General features: G+C 41.7%; 1 protein-coding gene across 1 annotated transcript in view; it reads left to right on the forward strand.

Moving 5' to 3' along the window:
- Positions 1-19,913, forward strand: part of zranb3 (zinc finger, RAN-binding domain containing 3) — a 72,724-nt gene that overhangs the window by 38,268 nt on the left and 14,543 nt on the right. Inside the window, exons 14-17 of the mRNA XM_083992097.1 lie at positions 1,870-2,184; positions 6,991-7,145; positions 15,269-15,373; positions 18,588-18,730. Coding sequence (XP_083848223.1) covers positions 1,870-2,184; positions 6,991-7,145; positions 15,269-15,373; positions 18,588-18,730 — 718 coding nt within the window. The remainder of the gene's footprint in view (positions 1-1,869; positions 2,185-6,990; positions 7,146-15,268; positions 15,374-18,587; positions 18,731-19,913) is intronic.

A 19,913-nucleotide genomic window follows, 5' to 3' on the forward strand; every position in this document is an offset into this window, starting at 1 on the left:
CTTAACACAAATTGAGCCGTCACTCTGCGGTCTCGCTCAGCTTGTTAGTGGAGGGGGGCAGCGGTGGGGCCAGGAGCCCGGAGACTCAGATGACATTTGAAGAAGCCGACTAGAGGCTGGCCTTTTGAAGAAACGAGCCACAAAGAGGCAGGATCACTAATTAGCCCTCTGCGTCCCGAAGTCTCACAACTTACTGTCTTGTTAGATTTCACACCTCAAGTTCAACAAATAATGTGAAATATGATTTAAATTTTTTTTTTTTTTTTTTTTTAACCAGAAAACTCGGGAGAAGAAATTGTGCCGTGCTACTTTTTGAAGAAGTTCTGTGCAACAGACTGAATGTGAGATTTCCAGCCTGTTAATTTTACCTTGAATTTTACCTTTACAAAACACTTATTTAAAGTCTGCAGTAATGGCATAATCCCTGCATTCATTAACATTTTTGTGGCTTATATTTCTGCCTGACCTTCACAGAGTTACAACATTGTGCATGAATGAAAATCACATGAATGGTCCGAGAGTGGGACCGCAGAAACCGGCTCGGTAACCCAAGTCCACGAGGTGCCCTGAGCTGATTTCCTTTAAAGCAAGGTCTGCGATTGGCAGTTGGCTACGATCAGCTGTTTGAGTTACCGCCCGGGCGCACAGATGCGGCAATCGCTGACAATTATTTTGTTTAGATTTGATTGCGCGTGATGCAGGCGAGCAATTAACAAAACAATGTGACACAAGCATAACTCATTCTCCCAGCAAATTATATTGGCTGTTTGATCTGAGGGGAGGAAGAAGAGGAGGAGGAGGAGGAGGGGGAGACAGGTGTTGCATCTGCAGCTCGCTGCTTCACTGCCGGTGTGCTGCTGAGCAAAGGATCTAAAGACGATGTTCAGTTAGTTAGTTAGTTAGTTAAATGTATTTGTCTTGCAGGAAATTAGTCTAGGATATGCATGCAGGCTGCTACATGTATACGTACAATGGTGCTTGGTGCATGTACAGGACATGAGTGCATGTACAGTTAAAGTGCATCACAATACGTCTACGAATATAAATACAAAACCACAATCATACAATCACAATACACTATACTCAGCGTCGACACTGCTTTGAGTTCAGGAGACCCACCGGAAGTGGGATGAAGTTCCTGTATCTATTGAGGTCACGTTTTTGTACTTTTAACTGGAACTCTATAGCATCTGCCGGATGGGAGCAGCTCATATTCACTGTATAGGAGCTGGTTTTCTTTTTTTTTCAGATTCAGATTCAATTTATTTGCCATTTTATGTTTTAACATAATAGGAACGTGCTGCAGTGATGTGTGTGTGTGAAATTCTTTTCACATTAATAAGTGCAGGACAAGACAGGACAGTAAAAACCACAATAACAATCAGTGCAATGCAATGCATTAATAATATATAAGCCTGTCTGATAATGATTGTATCAAAATGAACCGGTCTACTGATTTGAGATCTTAACGTAACTAAATTAGTGGTTGGTTTGCAGCAAGTGGGATCGTCTTTTATGTGCTCTGTAAATGCTTCCTTTTAAAATGAACATCCTCCCAAACACACAGGGGTGTGTTTACACATTCCACTACATCCCTGCTAATGTCGATCCCATTCACACCTCTAAAATTGTCAGTAAAGGACTTATGATAGCTAATAACATCACTAATGAGCCATATTGAGTTTTACTTTCATGTCAGCAGTCATTCTGTCACACTGTCACACTCCTCAGATGATGGATATCTCGCTTGGGAATGAAACTCTTCAAAGTCTGATTACACTCTGTGGCTCGACCAATAAAGTCATCTTCATCTCTCCCTCCCTCTGCTCTCTCCACTCCCTCTCTCTCCATCTCTCTCTTCTCTCTCAGCTGGCTCAGAGCCACCCGGGCCTCAACAACCCCCCTCGCCGGAGAGGGACCAGGCGTGCGTCGTCCTCTCCAGCTCCGACAGCGAGCCAGAGCTCAGCCAGGGAAAAGCCCGGCCTCAGAAGCCATGCAAAGGCAAACAGATCCAGGAGGAGGAGGAGGAGGAGGAGGAGGATGAGCCTCCGAAAGACAAACAGAAACTAGGAGAGGCAGAGGAGGAGGAGGACAAGCGGCGGCTCAAAGGCAAACAATCAGCGGGAGAGCGAGGCGACAACGTTGCGGGCGCCGGCGGCTGCCTTTCCTCTGACCACACACAGGGTAATCCCACCTGCAATCTCCTCCTTTTCATATCTAGGGAAATTGGCTGGTGCTGCCTTGTCACCTGCCCATATAATGCTGTTTAATATCATCACTTCAAACCAATAAGGGATTATATCTCATTCCATATGGGGCGAGGCATTATTATTCTCACTATTATTAGTGTCTAGTTGGGGATGCGGCCTATTTCCACACTCAGGGAGCTACAGGAGATATTGAGTAAAACCTCACTAATCTCCAGAGTGCCGCTTCTGAAACAAGTGACCTGCTCAGTGTACCAAAATACACAGCAGATCTGAGGTTCAATCACTGTCCAGCAGGTAACTGATGAGCTCCTGACTGGCTGTTTTTTAATAAAGCAGAGGCTGAGGTCTAATTACACCGAAGGCACAGGTTCCCCCCTCCCTTGCTCCAGATGATGCCGGAAACACGACCTGTTTTCCCCCGTCCACTCCGGTTATATGTGTACATGTCTGCCCAATCTCTCAGGGCTGTGAGGAAACAAATTCCCAATTACACAGTGTGTAATATTGCAAATTAAGACCTCTGTGTTCAAGCACTCGTGTCTCAAAGGGATACACAAAGCAATAAATTGCGCTAATTACAAAGAACTAATTACACCATGTGCAATATGAAGAGCCCCTAAAAAAAATTGCCAGACTAGCAGAGTCTAAGAAAAGCTTGTGACCGGGGTGTTGCCTCTGAAACCGTGCAGGCATTTTGGGTCAGAGGCACTGAAGGATGAAACTGAGCTGGTATCAGTTACTTCACATGAGAATGAATATTGGCCCAACCGTTTAGGTTTTAACAGGCCAGCCATCAACCCCCATTACCCTCTAACACCCCAGGATTGGTTCTGCAACAACTTGGCAGATTCCCTTTCTCTCAGAGCCGCACACACAAACACACACTCACACTTTGACATCTATTAGTGCCCAGAGATTGTCAAGTGCTTAATTTCTCCTCCTTGTAGCTACATGTGGCCCCGGCGGTCTAGGACCCGCTGCCACTGCCCCCTCCCCTGCAGAGCCCTCTGCATTCTGTGCGTCCTCTCTCTCTCTCAGGGGGGAGAAAAAAAAATACTAAAGGTGAGCGAAAAGGGGGCCGCTTTCTTTCTTTTTCTTCTCCAAAACACCTCCGTTTAGAGCGACTCCAGGGGAGAGATAAAAGCTTCACTGTCGATCAGAAATGGCAGCACTAAAGACACAGCTGGACGCCGAGCTGGCCCCTGTGTAGCCTTTTCCTCAGAGCCAACTAATATCTATCTATCTATCTATCTATCTATCTATCTATCTATCTATCTATCTATCTATCTATCTATCTATCTATCTATCTATCTATCTATCTATCTATCTATCTATCTATCTATCTATCTATCTATCTATCTATCTATCTATCTATCTATCTATCTATCTATCTATCTATCTATCTATTATAAAAAAGTGTTATCTATCTATTATAAAAAATAGTGTTATCTATCTATCTGTCTGTCTGTCTATCTATCTAGTAACTATCTATCTATTATAAAAAAGTGTTATCTATCTATCTATCTATCTATCTATCTATCTATCTATCTATCTATCTATCTATCTATCTATCTATCTATCTATCTATCTATCTATCTATCTATCTATCTATCTATCTATCTATCTATCTATCTATCTATCTATCTATCCATCCATCCATCCATCCATCCATCCATCCATCCATCCATCCATCCAAAAAAGTGCATACTGTACTTCCTCCGACTTCTAATTTGATGAAACTTAAAAACCTATGTATATACGTATATATATGTATATAGTATATATATATATTATCATTTTAGACACGTTCAAAATCCATTCATCTATCTCTCCTCCTGTCCGTGTGCCTGTCCCTTTGGTGGTTAGTCAGTGTGTTAGTTACATGCTGTTGTCAGTCTGTCTGTGGCAGTGTGGATTTAATACGAAACACAGCAGTTGTCCAATAAAAGTGACCTATGGGGTCAGGAGCGGTGCCTAATAATTTTCCCTCTACCTGCCCGTGGTTTTAGAAGGCAAACCGCAGAGCTGTCGGCCGCCCCCACCTCTTGATTGCTCTGAGATTACTTTCCTCAGAGCACAGACAGGCAATCACTCCTCCTCCTCCACCTCCTGGTCTCTCTCTCTCTCTCTCCTTACTGTCTGTCGCTCCGTCTATCTGCATGACCCAAACATCTCAACACGGATACTCAGAGTTTTTTTTGTTGTTGTTGTGTGTTTGTTTGTTTGTTTTCTAGGATGCAACTTCCAACACTTCAGCCAAAACGCCAAAACGTCTTCATACTTGAGGAACGCATTTAGATTTTTTTCATATCTTTTTGTTTCGATCCTGCAGAAGATGAGATGACTCAGTCCAATTAGGCGTTGTTTTCTTTCTCTTGCAGTAAAATAACAGATAAATCCCTCGGGGTGTTCTGAAGGCACTGTTCATACTGTGTAAGTGACAGTCTAATAAGACGGCTTTGTAAGATGAATTGCCCCCATCGTATAAATGGCCCACTTAATGCAGCTGGCGTGTTCTGCCACTGCAAACAGGAGAATGGGAGGAGGAGGAAAGAGGAGTAGGGGGGTGCTTACTACAAAAATGGGGTGCACATTGCAGAGCTGCTGGGAAGCTTCATGACAGATGTGGAGGGACAGAAAGATGGGATTTTTGTGAAAAGCTAGTGTCTTAAAAATGTTTTGGCTCCAGACTTGTAGCCTTAACGCTTTTCTCTTAGCTGGTCGCTTTTATATTTTCAGACACGGAGTGGCTGGCCCCTTCACACGAGATCAGAACAGCTTGTACCAGATCGTGCAAAAAAAATTACACCTCTAAGACTGGAGCAACATAAAAATGAAAGATATAGACGCGGTGCAAGCAAAGGTCAAGGGAAGGAAATTACTCATTAGGATGATCTCACCTTTAAACCTCTTACCTTAACATCAGATTGCATCACAAATATATATATAAAAAAAGAAGCAGTGGGAGCAGTAGCTACCATTTCAAATAACAGCAAGTTTGAAACTCTTGACAGTCAAAAACCAAAAAGTGACAGGGATGAAATAGTGGATGATGGAAGCAGTGTTTGTGTTGAGAGACAAACGCGGAGCAGCGGGGTGGCGAGCATGACAAGGCTCTGTTGTTGTGCTTCTGATGGAATTAATGCCGCAGAAATATACAACCAAAATACACTCCAAGCTGAATGTATCAAGGCAGCAGATAAAGGATGGGAAAAGCTGAATAGAAATAGAGTCTGATATGTAAGTCTGCTTACTCTGCAGATGAGGTAGAGAAGAGATGATGATATAAAATATGATTCAGTGATCATACACAGCTTCCCCACTGTTTCTGAACTACTTAGATGAGCTGCATCTCAACATTAAAGTGATAAATAGTTTGCCCATATCGGTTGAAAGCGGCCGTAATCTGAATTTCTTGGCTGCGATACTGGAGAGTGTATATATATATATATACTATATATTTGGTTCGGTCTGTTTTTCCATCAACTCAGACCTTCTTAGACAGTGTTTCTGTACAAAAAGCTGATTTGTCCCATGACCACCGGAGACCCGGTTCAGGTACATGGCAGCACTTGTTCATCAGAAACACTCAGGCGTCAGGCTGTGTCGGTATTTTCACCCTATTAGCAAGCCAAATGGACACACACACACACGCAGACACAGGCGCGTGCACACAGACAAGGCAGACAACTGGCCACGCAGAGTGATTTAAGGCAAGTATCATTGGAGTGTTATAGGTCATTGTCTAAATGAAGCGTGGTCGAGCGGCGGCGGTCTCATTTCCACCGCCTGACCTTTTCTTGCTGGATGCTGGCAGGATGAGCAAGCTACATCGCTGACATTAATGACCTACTCTCTCTTTTTTCTCTTTCTCTGTTTCTCTCCGCCACTGACTGTCGTTTCATCAGTCTCTCTCTCTCTCTTTCACTCTCTCGCTGTCGAGTTAACTTGTGAAAAATGGATCGGGACATTTCTGTCAAAGAAATAGCATTACATATTAAACTTTGAAGGAATACTTTTTTCCTTTTCATTTTTCTGTCTACAGAGTTAGATTTAAGGTGCAACTAGCCTTGGTTAGCTAATTTGCTTAACCTTTACACAAACACAGAGAATACACAACACAGTTTCTAAGAAACTTTTGGTAACTCTTTATTTGACGCCTACAGTATCTCTATAATGCATTATAACCATACTTATAATGAGTTATAATGCAGTTATAGCATCAAGTAAAGCATGTCTCAGCATTTATCCGATCAGACTTCCGGTCTTTACCCGGTGCTCCTGTCTCTTCGTTGCTCATTGACAGTGTGGCACAGTCAAAACCACGGTGGGAGCTAAGTGAGCGGAAAAAAAGAGGCATAATTGAAGATTCACTGTTTTTTTTTTTTTTTAGACCCCTGCATGTAGGTTCATTGTTATATCACCTGGTGATAGCAACAAGCAAAGTCGTTTATATGACAATGTCACAGATAACTACTTCAGCGTTCTCATTTTAGATTCTATGATCAAATGTTTAAAAGCAATAAACATAAATATAAGGTAATTCTTTGCCTTTCTCTATATGCATACGCATTTAGATGTTCTGCTTCAAATGTCATATCCTCCCAATATTGTGCTCGGTATGAATAAATCTGAAAAGCTGCTGGAGGTTTATGTCCCTGCTAGTCATTGCATCACCAGAGGAGCAAATAGAGGTACCAATAAAGCTGTGAAAGCCAGTAATGAGCCAATAATATATACTCTGTGAGATATTAGTCAGCCTCCTCCTCTCTCCCTGCAGACCGGAGCGCTGCAGTGTGTTTGTCTTCCACTGCTGATGCTAATGATGATGATGAGGACAATGATGGTGATGACGCCAGCACAACCCATCCCGTCTACCCGGGCCTGCAGTTCTGCGCCAGCCAGTTCACAGACCGAATATATCTCTACTCCAAGGTACAGTACTGCACTGTGCACAAATTATGGACAAGGGGAGATGTTTTGATAATGATTTTTTTATGAATAGACGCTGTCATGCCTTTACCCCAAGCTGTGTGACACTTAGGTGTTGGTTTTGTGTGTGTGTTAAAGCCAAAAACAGCAGCCAGGTGTCTGTGGTGAGATCAAACCCAGAATAAGAATTTAACAACAAACCCAGAGGTTTAGGTTCATGAATCGTCCGTAGAAAATCAAAAAAGGCTCACAACTCCACTTTGTCCGGAGTCACCAGTGACTTCGCTTGACTTTGAACGACTCGATATCTTTCCCAAGCACAAAGATTAGAATTTATGTTCAGCTCTGAATGTTTTCAGACCCTGGATGTACTTTGTGTGACTCTGACAGCAGCTAATCATCACGTTGCACATGCAGGCAGGGAAAGTTTGTTTTTGGCAGCGTTATCATATTCTGACAATCGACACATTCAGGTAAACACACTTCTGATTAAATTACTTTTTTTTTTTTGCCAGTTTAAATGACAAATGGCAAATATCAGCTATGGCTAATTGAGGTTAATGGCGTTAATTACATCCCCAAAGGCCAAAATGAAACTTGGCTGAGGTCGGAGCTCCGCTAAGGATCATTTGTGAGGGAAAAGAAGCACGAGTGAGTGAGTGCACTGCTCATCACATCAGTTTACAGTTGTTCACATTTTCCAGTTCAACTTGACAAACTTAAAAAAAAAAGTTCTGAATCAGGAGGGTAGAGTAAGTCACCTATGAAAAATAAGCCACAGCTCTATTTTAAATTATAGGCCCTCAGGTTTCATCTATGGGTTGTGACCAGAAATTATATCAGTCACAGTTTGGGTTTCAGGTTAGTGGAGTGTCCTGTAACGTTCAGGCAATGACAGGTACAGAGAGAGAGAGAGAGAGAGAGCCTTTAAAGAGACAGATGGGTACAAAAACCTCAGTTTCCCAGTGACAGGTTTAACCATGAAAGCTGGTGTACACATGTAGTTAGGTTAGGTTATACTTTATCCATCCCTGAGAAGAAATTTGTTTGTCACAGCAGCATCAAAGAGAAAGAAGACATTTGAGTACTAAATAAATATCATAAACTATATAAAATTGTATAAAAACTAAAATACATAATACATAAAATATTGTGCTCTCTGCTTGCTGGATTGAATAACAGATTAAAAGTACTTTGGCAGTCAGAGTATTTATCAAGAGCTACTAAAAATCTTGCTTTTCGCCATGTGCTGCCACTTCCTGTTTCTGTAGTTTCACTGTAGGGTCATGCAACTTCATTACATTGCAGCAGACTTAATCATTTTGAAGCAATCGGTCGCTACATACTGTATGTCCGTCTCTACAGTGAAACATCGATTCATCAGAAATAATAGATTTCAATTAAATCTCTGATTCTCAGTAATGTTTTATTTGCATCTCCAATTTTCAAGTCAAAGAAAAATGGATTCAATAAGAGATGTAAGTGCTCCAGATTTGATAAAAAAATGCTACTGTTGCCGCAGGAATAGTACATCAAAGTACATCTGATAATATCACCCTAACCCTATTTCTGTAAATTAACTTCACTAATTGTTTCTGTTTAAAAACTGAAATTAAATCAGTTGAAGGACACATTTGTCGTTTTGTAAAATCGTATACAGAATTCAAAACCAAATCATCACTGAATCTCACATCAGTTTCCAGGCAGTAGCTTGTTTTTTATTTGAACAGTATCAACAGCCTTTACGTTCCCTTATGTAAACTGCACTGAGTCCTGCCAGTGAAAAACACAAGAGTAGAAACACTGGTGTGGTGGTCGGCCTGCAGCGTAGTAAAAAAAAACATAGTACCACACAAAAAAACAAACATCTACTCACATTCTGTGTTGCCACAAGGCCTTAAAATGGAAATGCATCACTGAAAGCTGCTCACATGTTTACAACTAAGATATATTGGAGTGTATGTGATCTATTGTTTGTCTTTTTAAAGATGCTACATCTACATCTCCCACATCTCAAGTGCTAAGTGGGGCCACTGTCTTCAGATGTGACCTCACACATTCCCCACACATTGATCACAAGGTCATGAATGCATCCTTCCATTCAGAGGAAGCAGGACTCAACAATGTCACATTTACGCTTCAGCAAAGTGAAAAAATATTCAAATATTGGAGTAAATTCTTGTTGATATCTTGTCACGTCTGCCTGCTGGGCTTTGAATTAAATTTCACTTATCACTGCAGCCATTTACGAAAAAAAAAGAAGCAAATGTGTAAACCTATCTCCAAAGTGTCAGGAAACAGGAGCTCCTCTGATTTCCTAAATGAAAGTCACAAGTGTCTGGTGTAATAAGTGAAACCCAAAGGGCACGTGGATTTTTGATACCCACCAAACAGTGTTTTGTTCCTTGCCGGCGTGTTCCTGTCGGATTCAGCTGAAGTGCGAACAAAACATAATTAATTCCCTCTTTCTTTTTTTCTTTTTTTTAAGAGGAAGTCTCATTGACATCAGGATCTCTTTATTAAAGATAGAGCTGTGAACAACAACTCAGCTATAAAAGTAAGAGACGTGGAGTTCTTTCAAACATTGCCAATTAGCAAATAAGACAGACGTGACAAAATAGTTAAAGACAGCATTAAGAAAGTCAGAGATTGAGAATGAAATCATTTCTGAACTAATATTAATTACAGAAAAAAAGCTGCAAATTATTCCAGCTACAAGTGTGTTTGTTTTTTCACTTCGGATTTTAAAAAAACATTCGACAGTTGAGTGTCTGGCACAATAAATTCTGAATAACCTTGAGACTTCATTCTTACCTAATTCACTCCTGCCTATAATGACAAGAACAGGAAGCTGCCTGAGTCTTTTCAAATGTTTTTTTTTTCTTTCTAAGATAGTTCGAGGCTGTGAGGTGAAAGAGGGGGACAAGAGAAGCTCTTCAAATCCATTTCCATTCTTTCATTCAATGTAAATTAAAGGTTTAGGAATTACCAAAGGATTACCGGAACGATTTCACAAGGGGCCGCCCCTCCGTCAAACCCTCCACCAACTATTTGTGTTTCATCTACACACACCCCCTCCGCCTGTTAGTCCTCAGCTCTCAGACAGACAGTCGGATCAGGATTTTATTCCAGATATTAAGCACAGAAATAAGTCGTAGAAATAAGAAGTATTTTACATATCAAGACCATTTTACTCGACATAGGCCTTCTGGTAAAAGAAAATATTGAGAAAATAACCCATATTATGTCATACCCATGCTCAATACATACCAATATCATGGAAAAGTTAATTTATTTCAGTATATTGTCCAATTCAAATAGTGAAACTCATATTAAATAGATAAATTACACACAGACTGGACTATTTCATGTCTTTATTTCCTTTAATTGTAGTGATTATGGCTTGCATTTAACAAAAACCCCAACATTCAGTATCTCAATGTGAAAAAGTTCAATTGTAACCTAATGATGTCATACTCTAATCAGCTAATTAACTCAAAACACCTGGGAAGGTTTGAGCTGCACCAGTGTAGTTCAGCATCAGTTCTCTTTTACCTACAACAACACAAAGCAGCGGACTATAAGGTAGGTAATGTTTGCCTTTAGGAAATGTATACTACTCTATATGAATTGATCAGCGCTGAGGCTCATGAATTGTGTTTGCAGATGTCTAATATTGCTGGTAATGGCTCCTGGAAGGTAAAGGACAGAAGCAGGAATAGAGCAAATGAAAAAATGCGCAGCTCGGGTCAATACGAGTGACTAAGCCTCGCTGCATCGATTTTTCACCATTAATTTTTTATGCCTCTCTCAGGTCCCCAAACTTAATGCGAGTGAAATACTAAAACACCAGAGTACCGCCTTGAATATTACTGTTTCCTCTTTTATTGACAGATCTTTGTCGGGGTGAAAATGGGTGGTTGGTACTGTATGAACGCACGGTTCAAACTGATATCCTGTGACTGCAGCTTCTGTTGATTTATTTTGAAGGAGCGACCTATCGTGTAGCTGCAGACTGTCGCCTGCTGGGGCCTTTTGTGTGAAGCCTTCAGGGTTTCATTCAGTCAAATGCTCTTCCAGGAGCTTTTGTCACTGACATCTCAGGAGCTTCCTGCAGGACAGACCATAGTTTAACCCCAGTCTGGCTCTGATTACACTCCTGTGCATTCTTGGCACTCCTCGGTGAGTGCCACTTGCCAACAGACCCTCCGTATTGATCAGATTGTGACACTTGACGCCCTTTTGTTTCATTCATGAGGGATCAGATTCCTTCAACGCTAATGCAGATAAGAGACAAGGCGGTTTTACATAGAGAGGACCGAGGTGTCGGACTGAATCTCCAATGGAATATTACCCTGACGGCAATAGACAAGTGTCATGTACGCGTGGCTGAGACGATAAGCCGCGGAGATAAATGTCCCCCACTGTCGTTTAAATGATAAACTGGGGGAATTCTGGCTGGAAAGCTGTCACGTCGGGATAATCCTGGACCCGGCGTTGAATTCACACAGGGGGCCGCTCAGTGCACAATCAAGAGGAAGATTTGTCACCGGGGATTGAAAGAGAAATATTGAGAGTATTAGGAAATTTTATGTCCATTTTCTACACATCAAATAGTTGTTTTATTCAAGGATTCAGTGTCCCTGCTCGGAGGCAGGGTGGGCGTTTTTGTTTCATGTCAGGACGAGGACTAGCAGATGGGTGGGGCTTCCCACATCAGTATGATTCAGACACACATAATGCTGTGTTAAACTTCATTTGAAATCCTCTGCTGTGTGACTCCACATATTTTGTTTAACTCCTCACGATGTTGTCGTATCTGTTGAGATGTTATGATGACACTATAACCATCCATAATCACCACAGCCCATACTTGCAAAAAAATATAGACATATATATATCATGTTATCTATTTGGACATTGTGGCAGCATGCACCATGTATTATATATAATATAAAGTACACAGACACAACACTTTATATATGAGAAAGGACAATATACTGCACACCAATTAAATTGCATAACGCCTTTCCTTCAAAAATCCTTATTTGTTTAGATATTAGACTTCGTGTCGTATTTTTTTGAAATGTTTGTTACCTGATTTTTGGAATGAAGCCATAATATTGTTGTTGCTCATGAGCTTGTTAGTGGGGAGGATAGTATGCCTCTTTTCAATCACATCTCGCACAGCTCTAATCCTGCTCCATGCTGTTACAGCACAACCCGCTCCGCCGTTCCCCTGACTCCCCATGATATTTATTTTACCATAATCCAAATAAACACGTGGGCCTCAGTGCACTGAGGGTTACAGCACAGCATAGGAAAAAACTTCCTAATGTTGATTTGTATCTCCAAATCCATGTGTCGGCTGCCAGCAGGTATTAACCTTTAGACTTCATCTTTTCTCCTGTCTCCCGCCTGTCCTCTCCGGCCGCCGTTCCCGTGCCTGAAGTGGCTCCGGCAGCTGAAATCCAGATTGCGGCTTTTATGCCTAAATTCAACTGGTCAGCTTCTTCCTTGTGTCTGGCACAATCACTGTGGACTGAGTGAAATTAACACCGGGGGTAATTGGCTTCTCACGCTTCAAAATGGCAGTAGTTAGCACTAATGAAGCAGCAATAACTGAGAAAATGTTTTTTTATCATGGTTAGCTTTTTATTTTTTTACAGTGATTACTTGGTTACCTCCAAGGCGCAGCAGTATGATTACCTCTAATAACAGCCGAGCACATTCTTGTGGGTATAAGGTGCTTTTTTACACTCTTCATAATCCTCATTATTTTTTGCTGCGAATACATGTGTTCTGTCAAAAGAGAAGCATTATCTTCAAAGTAGCGGAGGTATATATTAGAGGGAAGAAAACAAGGGAGATCACTAACAGGCGCCTTGGTTACCACGAGGAATTGCCATGGCAACTGATAAAGAATAAAGAGGATGTAATTAGATTTAAGTTCTGCAAGTTTAGTCATTAAAGATCTGATTGCTTGGCTGAAGGTACCTGTAAATGTAGCACAAACCGAGCTACAGTCAAACTAATTACATGTAAACGCAACAAAACTGGTGACGTGGTTTATTGTCATGGAGCGACAGTTGATCCTATTTTACATGTTGCATCCAAACACATTATGTTTTACAGATGATCTCACTTCTGCACTAGTTTTGTAGCCGACTACAGTACAAATAGTATTTTCTTCATGGTCTTACCTTGTAGTAATCGAGATGATTCAGACAGAATCAACCTTCCACTTTTTACACAAAAACACAAATGTCTTTGCAAGTTGTGTCTGTCATTTTCCCACCCGGCACCCGTTGACATATAAATATCAAATCCACTCACACCAATCTGCTGTGTGATGAGGTGTGGTTGTTGGCCACACTGTTAGTTTGTTGCTATCTTGAGAAAAAGCTGTAAGCGATTGCGTAACTGTCCAAATAGAAACAAGGTCTGAAGTCAATGACGCAATATTTCTGTGATTCTAACCGTGCATGATAAAGATACCGAGCTAATTCGGCGTGGAGAACACAGACAGACAGACAGAATGTGTGGTTTTCTGGTTGATTTTCATGGTTGAAATTAACATTTTTGGTGCTAATTTCTCTTGTCTTTTTTTTTCATTTTGTGAGAGAAATAGAGAGTGAGCACCGTGAGCTATAATCAGCCTCCTGTTGTGTTTCCTCTGCAGAGAGACAGTCTGTCTTACTACCTGGACAAATCTACCAAAGCGTAAGCAAGACCTGGCTGCAAGGGAAATGGGAGATGCTGTTCTGATTGGCCGATTGAATGTCACACACCCAGAGTATCTTATTCCTATGAGTGATCAATTTAACGTCTTTTGAACCAATGGCTCTCTACAATTAAATCATAAGAAGTGTTTTATACCAGTCAAGTGGAGCCAACAGCCATGCCTTGCTTCTCTGTGAGGATGCTCTTCTCTTGTTGTGTATCCTGTTTGGTGGCCTGATGGGATGCATGAACCCAGTCGTTAATTCTGTCCATTCATTTGATGTCAGCCGAGTTCGAAGCTCAGTAATTACCTGACCCACTGTGGAAACTTTTGAACTGTTTCATGAGCTCAGCATGTAGGGAAATGTCCCTTGTAATTTCTCATGACAGTTGTCTTCATGGCCCTTTGTTGACTCATAAAGGTGGTGCTTATTTGATAGCATCCGGTCGGTTTGTCTCCCTCCCTCTCCATTAGTTATATATCCACAATATTACACTGACATTTATTCTTGTCAGGCGAGGGAACAAAAACAACAACGTCTCTTCTGCTGCCGCTGCTGCGTCGTCATTCACTTCGAAGGACACCGAGCGAGTAAAGGCGCGTGGTTGTTGCTGTGTGTCTGTTTGCTTTGATTACGCCAGTGAGTCAGCAGCAAAAGTCCCACGCATCGCCAACTGTTTGGGCAGGAAAAACACGAGGAGCCAGGCAGGAACCTCCAAAGAACCATGAAGGGACCGTGTGTAGAGCGGTGGCGCCACCGAACGCAGGGACATTTACCGCTTCAAAGACCCACTGAGTGCGTTTAATGGTGTGTGGGTGAGAGAGAGAGACAGAGAGAGAGAGAGAGAGAGGGTATTTCAGCCGTTTACCTTGACCGTATCACACTCACACTCATAATACGCAATGAATTTCCCTTTGGGGATCAATACAGTTATTCCTATTTGACAATTTCAGCCAAAAATACAGATTTTTCTCACTAAAATAGGTTTAAATACTTAAATTACCAGCTGCCATTTACCTGTAGTTCCTAAATCATCATCATACGTGTGCCTTTTTGCTTGCAACACTTTTAACCACATTTCTTTCTACATTTCTTTCCGAACAGGAGGAGTTACAGCTGCTTACAACCACATTAAAACCATTTATTGTCTTTATATGCTGCTTAAATCTGTTAGCATGTTCATGAATTCACCCCTCAAGATCATAGCACAGTAAAAACGTTCTAAAACCAACAGACCAGAGAGCAGTACATGTGTATTTTATATATTATATACACAGAGTAAGAGGAGGCTAAGCCACAGTGAGAGTGATGGTGGTATAAGTAGGAGCAGTGGTGGTAATAGCGGTAACAAATCTTTGTGCTTAAGGCTGTCTTCTCCGTCTCTGTCTCTTCATCTGTTAGGACGGTACCACGTTGAACTTGAGCTTCGTCCCTCTGGACATCAAACTAACCAACTGGGACGAGCTGCCCGAGGCCTTCAGCCGGCGCCGGGAAAATCGAATACAGGTCTGCCCTTCCCGCCAGGCTGCGTGTATTGTGTGTGTGTGTATATATATATATATGTGTGTCTCTTGCATGTGTTTTGATATTCATGAATGTGTGTGGGTGTGTTTACTCGTGGGAGGTGTACCCAGTTAATGTCATTACCGTAAAAACGCCTTAAAGGATTTGGCTTTTAGGTTGGTTAAAAAAGAAAAAAGAAAAAAAAAAGCCAATATTTTCTTCTCATGATTGATTAGAAAGACGGGTAAAGCTGTGATGTGATATTGTTTCCAAGATGACAGGAAATTCAGCATATCCTCACGAGTGCAGTTGAAAGTTTTTCCGTTTGTGCGCCCGCAGGCTTCTTCAGAATCACCTTAATTTTAGACTAAGATAATTCAGAGTGATATCACAGTCACACAGGAGCTCGCTCGCTCGCTCCCCCACTTCCTCTGACCCGGTGAAGATGAAGATGAAGCTGTGGGGGTGATTAAACCTAACAGATATGTTTGTGTCACCGCCGCCGTTGTGTGAATCTAATGACACCACCACCACCGATCACGATGGAAGAGAAGGAGGAAGAGGAAGAGGAAGAGTGCGGACGCCCACCTTCACCACTGCAGAGCCCGGAGCGCCGAGGGAGGAGGAGGAGGGAGGAAGGAGGGAGGTTTGTGGGATGATGGAGAGAGGAGAAAAGAGAGGGGGCGGTTTGGGGGTTTTGAGCAGCCAAGGAGACCGGGCAAAAAGAGAAAGTGCCGTTTTATGAGGGTCGTTAAAGGAGACGGCTCATCACCTCAAACGACCCCGCACGCCAACCAGCTAATATTAAATCCTGCAATCTGCTGTGGCAGTAATAGAGCCGCTGACGGACGCCCCACCTGTCACTTGTTTATGTCGGTTTGTAAAACCGAGGCGTGAGTTGCATCCCTCCCCTGACCCATCATTCACGCCCTGTTACACTCCAATCGTCCATCAGAATCAATACCGAGCACGCGGTTTAACGTGGGCAGCAACACGTCTTGTGCAAACTCAGCTCTACAACAGTCCACACTCCAGACCGAGGCTTCCCAACAATGGTCAGTCATTAGGAAAGTGAATATTATAAGAAATGTGTGTTCAAGTCTATTATAATTCCATATTTTCCTGCCTATTAGTTCCCACTGAAGCCACAAGTCTTTAAAATTAGACCTTGAATATATGGTTTTTGGCAAAAGGCGCTCAGGAAGATGATTAGATGGCTCACTATTCATCAACAAGCCTTAATGCATGTGTCAGAAGTTGAAGTCAACCTGAATATATTTCGTCCCTGTGAGTGAATCCACTGAGCACTGTAATTATGTGGAATGAGCTGATTTTTGCTGTGGAAATGTTATTTTAAACGCTGCTGTAATTGGGTCTTGATGAAGGAACGTGTCAGCCAGTGCAACAGTGTGGTTAAATCATGTCTCTTTAATAGTTTCTGGACAAGTATGGAGCATGCAGGATCTATTATGGACAATAACTGCCCACTTATCCAAGAAAAGAAGAAAAATAAGACTGTATGTTGTCACTTAATGTTTAATTTCAATACAGCTGAGTTTACACTATGTAGATATTTCACTGATATCCAATTTTGCTTCATATGGGACCCGTTATTTTTGTGATTAACATGCAGCTTTGTCCAGATCCTCTTTGATAAATCAAAGCCCTCACGGTTTTTCCGCCCACACACCGTCTGACACTCACCTATTAACCCCTGTGACTTTATGAGCAGCTGGAGACAGGAAACGCCATCCCACTCTCCCCACTTAGTCACGACTTTTCACACCTGATTCAACTCCTTGACTCCTTCAGGGAGCGGGGCGAGGCCTCATGAAACTGGCATCGTCTCAGGGCATCGCTTAAGCTTACTGTACTGTACCTTCAGCGCACTGTATGACATTTACATCCATCCTGTCTGCAGTGTTTTGACATCTTCTTAGCTGTAAATGCCTCTTTAATAATAACTAGAATCTAATACAGCATCATTATGGTGTTACTTTTGGTGGTGCAGTATATATATCAGCTGTAATTAATCCTGGAAGAATGATTCTCATCACGTATTGTTGTTTTATTTTCTTATTTGCAGTGTTTCCCACAGGTTCAGAGCAGGAAACTGGAGAATCCCACTTTACCGATGTTCCATAAATGCCTCAGACACACGATTTAATGGCACTTGCAGTAAAATAAACCTTGAAAAAAGAAAGAAATCGCCAAACCAGCTTTGATTAATATTTTAAACATGAGTAAAATATTTCACAGCTGTATTTAATTTCCACAATAAGCGAGGCCAAGGGTTTACATTTCACACTCACTCCTTGAGTTGCCTATTACAGCCTTTTTATCCTCTGTAGCGAGTGGGCAGCTGACAAATGACAGGAGACATGAAGAGAGGGAGGGAATGAAACGCAATATGTTGACAACAAAGGCATGAATCTTACCCATAATGCAACCTGAATGCCTGATACTTGAGCAACGGTTTCACATAATTATGTATTGAGTTGCTTGCAAGATTTACAAAGACACAAACATGTATAACTCGTGTTTTTTTTTTTCTTCTCATCTTTTTTGGTTTTTAATTTGTTCTCTTCTGTATCTGTGCTTGTTACAACAGAAGGAATTTGTCACACTCCTTTTGGGATCGTTAGGTTCTTGAGTTTTGTCATATTTCTGTCAAAATATGAACAATTCGCCTGTTAAAACGCCAACAAAGCACAAACTGCTGTTATGATAGCTTTGAAAAGTGTCTTTATGATGCATATTGAGTTTTATCCTCACAGAAGTAATCTTTTTGTAAGCGAAGGTATCATTCATGGGGTAAAAAACACTCCTCAAGTGTAATATATGGAGGTATATTGCCCATTAGGACTTGGTGCTTCGTGTGCTATTTGTCATTTTGCCAGGGGATTTTCTTTGAATTCTTGATTTGGCTGAAAACGTATACGGCTCTCTCTGGGTTTGATGGCTTTTGTTCAGCTAGCTGGAAAACCTGTGTGTATCAGTGTGTGCGTGTGCATGTGTGTGTGTGTGCTCTGCAAGGTTCAGATTGTTTGTTTTTAGCCCAAATGTTGTTATTTTTTTCAAAATTGAAAAAGAAAAATGTTTTGCTTTTGAAGAGGCGCCAATGTCCAGACTATCAATTTGTGCTGAAGATGAAGGCTCCAGTGGTTTTTTTGGTTCCAGCCTGAAATTGACTATGAATGTTGCGTCGCCCCTGCAGGTGCTGAGGTTCGTGCATGAGTGGAGCAGCCTGGCAGCCATGAAGAAGAAACTGCTCCGACGCAGCGGCCTCCTCTTCCACAGCCCCACTCTGGGCTTGCAGCAGCTGGCCTCTGCCCAGCGCCCTCACTCGAGCACCAAGAGGTCAGATCCTAGCTGGAGATATAACGCTCTTGAAGGGAAATGCGCTGCTTTTGACTTTCAAAAATCTTAGCTGTGATTCAACATTCTGGTACTAATTTATGGTGCGTTGAACCCTCCTCCCTCCTCGGAGCGGTGATTTTTCTAAACATAGCGCAGCAACTGAGGCTTCTCCTCGCAGCTCTGTCAAAACTATGGATTTCTCCACATGTTGGAGTGTTTTTCTTGGGGCTATAGTTGGAGCAATACTTGGCATTTACAGAGTTTGGAGGGTTTTGACCCTTGCAAATCCAAAAAAAATACACTCAACACATAAAATAAGTTGTTAGAAAAAGTGAAAACTAGTGTAATAATAACATGCATAATAAAAAAATACACAATATGTGAATAGCAATTCTCATCATGTAATACAGGAGCAATGCTGATTCTGACTGACAGTTTAGCTTTGTTTTTTTGACACTGTTTCATGCAAGCATCTATTAAGAACTCATTTACACCCCTTTTTTTTATTATTATTTTCCTTAAAAGACAAACAAGTACATTGGAAACAATCAAGTCACTCAGATGTGTTGTCAATTATTTATTGGAGCTCACTTAATCAGAAAGCTTCTTAATTGAGCTTAAGTCGAAAGATCAAAGTTGTCAGCAGCAGTCGTCATTTTCTTGCAAGAATTAATGAATATTTTTCATGAGTGAATCAGTAAAGAGGACAGATTGTCTTCCCCTGGCGAGTCAGACATGTAGTTAGTTTGTAGCGTTAGTGTAAATTTTAAAACGGTGGATATGCTGATGTGAATTAGTTGCCGACGTTATGTCAGAATTCAGGGAGCGATGTGTAAGATTTGCAGCGAAATGAGAGGATTAGTAAATACTAACTGCCCCGAGCGTCACAGAAGGCTGAATAGCATTTGTGCGTGTATGTGTGTGTGTGTGTGTGTGTGTGTATTTGTGTGTGGGTGTATCAAAGGGTGTCAGCTGAGGGATAAGAGAGGATGGGATGAACACTGTGTATGTGCACGTGTGTGTGTATGTGTGTGTGTGTGTGTGTATGTGTGTGTGTGTGTTTTTTGACAAACAAGCATTGTTGCTGGCACACTAATTACAGCTGGCGTGGATGGAGGCAGGGAGAGTTTGCCAATTACAGGGTAGACTGGTGTGTGTGTTTGTGTAACTGAAAGAGAGTGTT

Source organism: Trachurus trachurus (genome assembly GCF_905171665.1).
Source record: "Trachurus trachurus genome assembly, chromosome: 2".
In the NCBI taxonomy this organism is placed as follows: domain Eukaryota; kingdom Metazoa; phylum Chordata; class Actinopteri; order Carangiformes; family Carangidae; genus Trachurus; species Trachurus trachurus.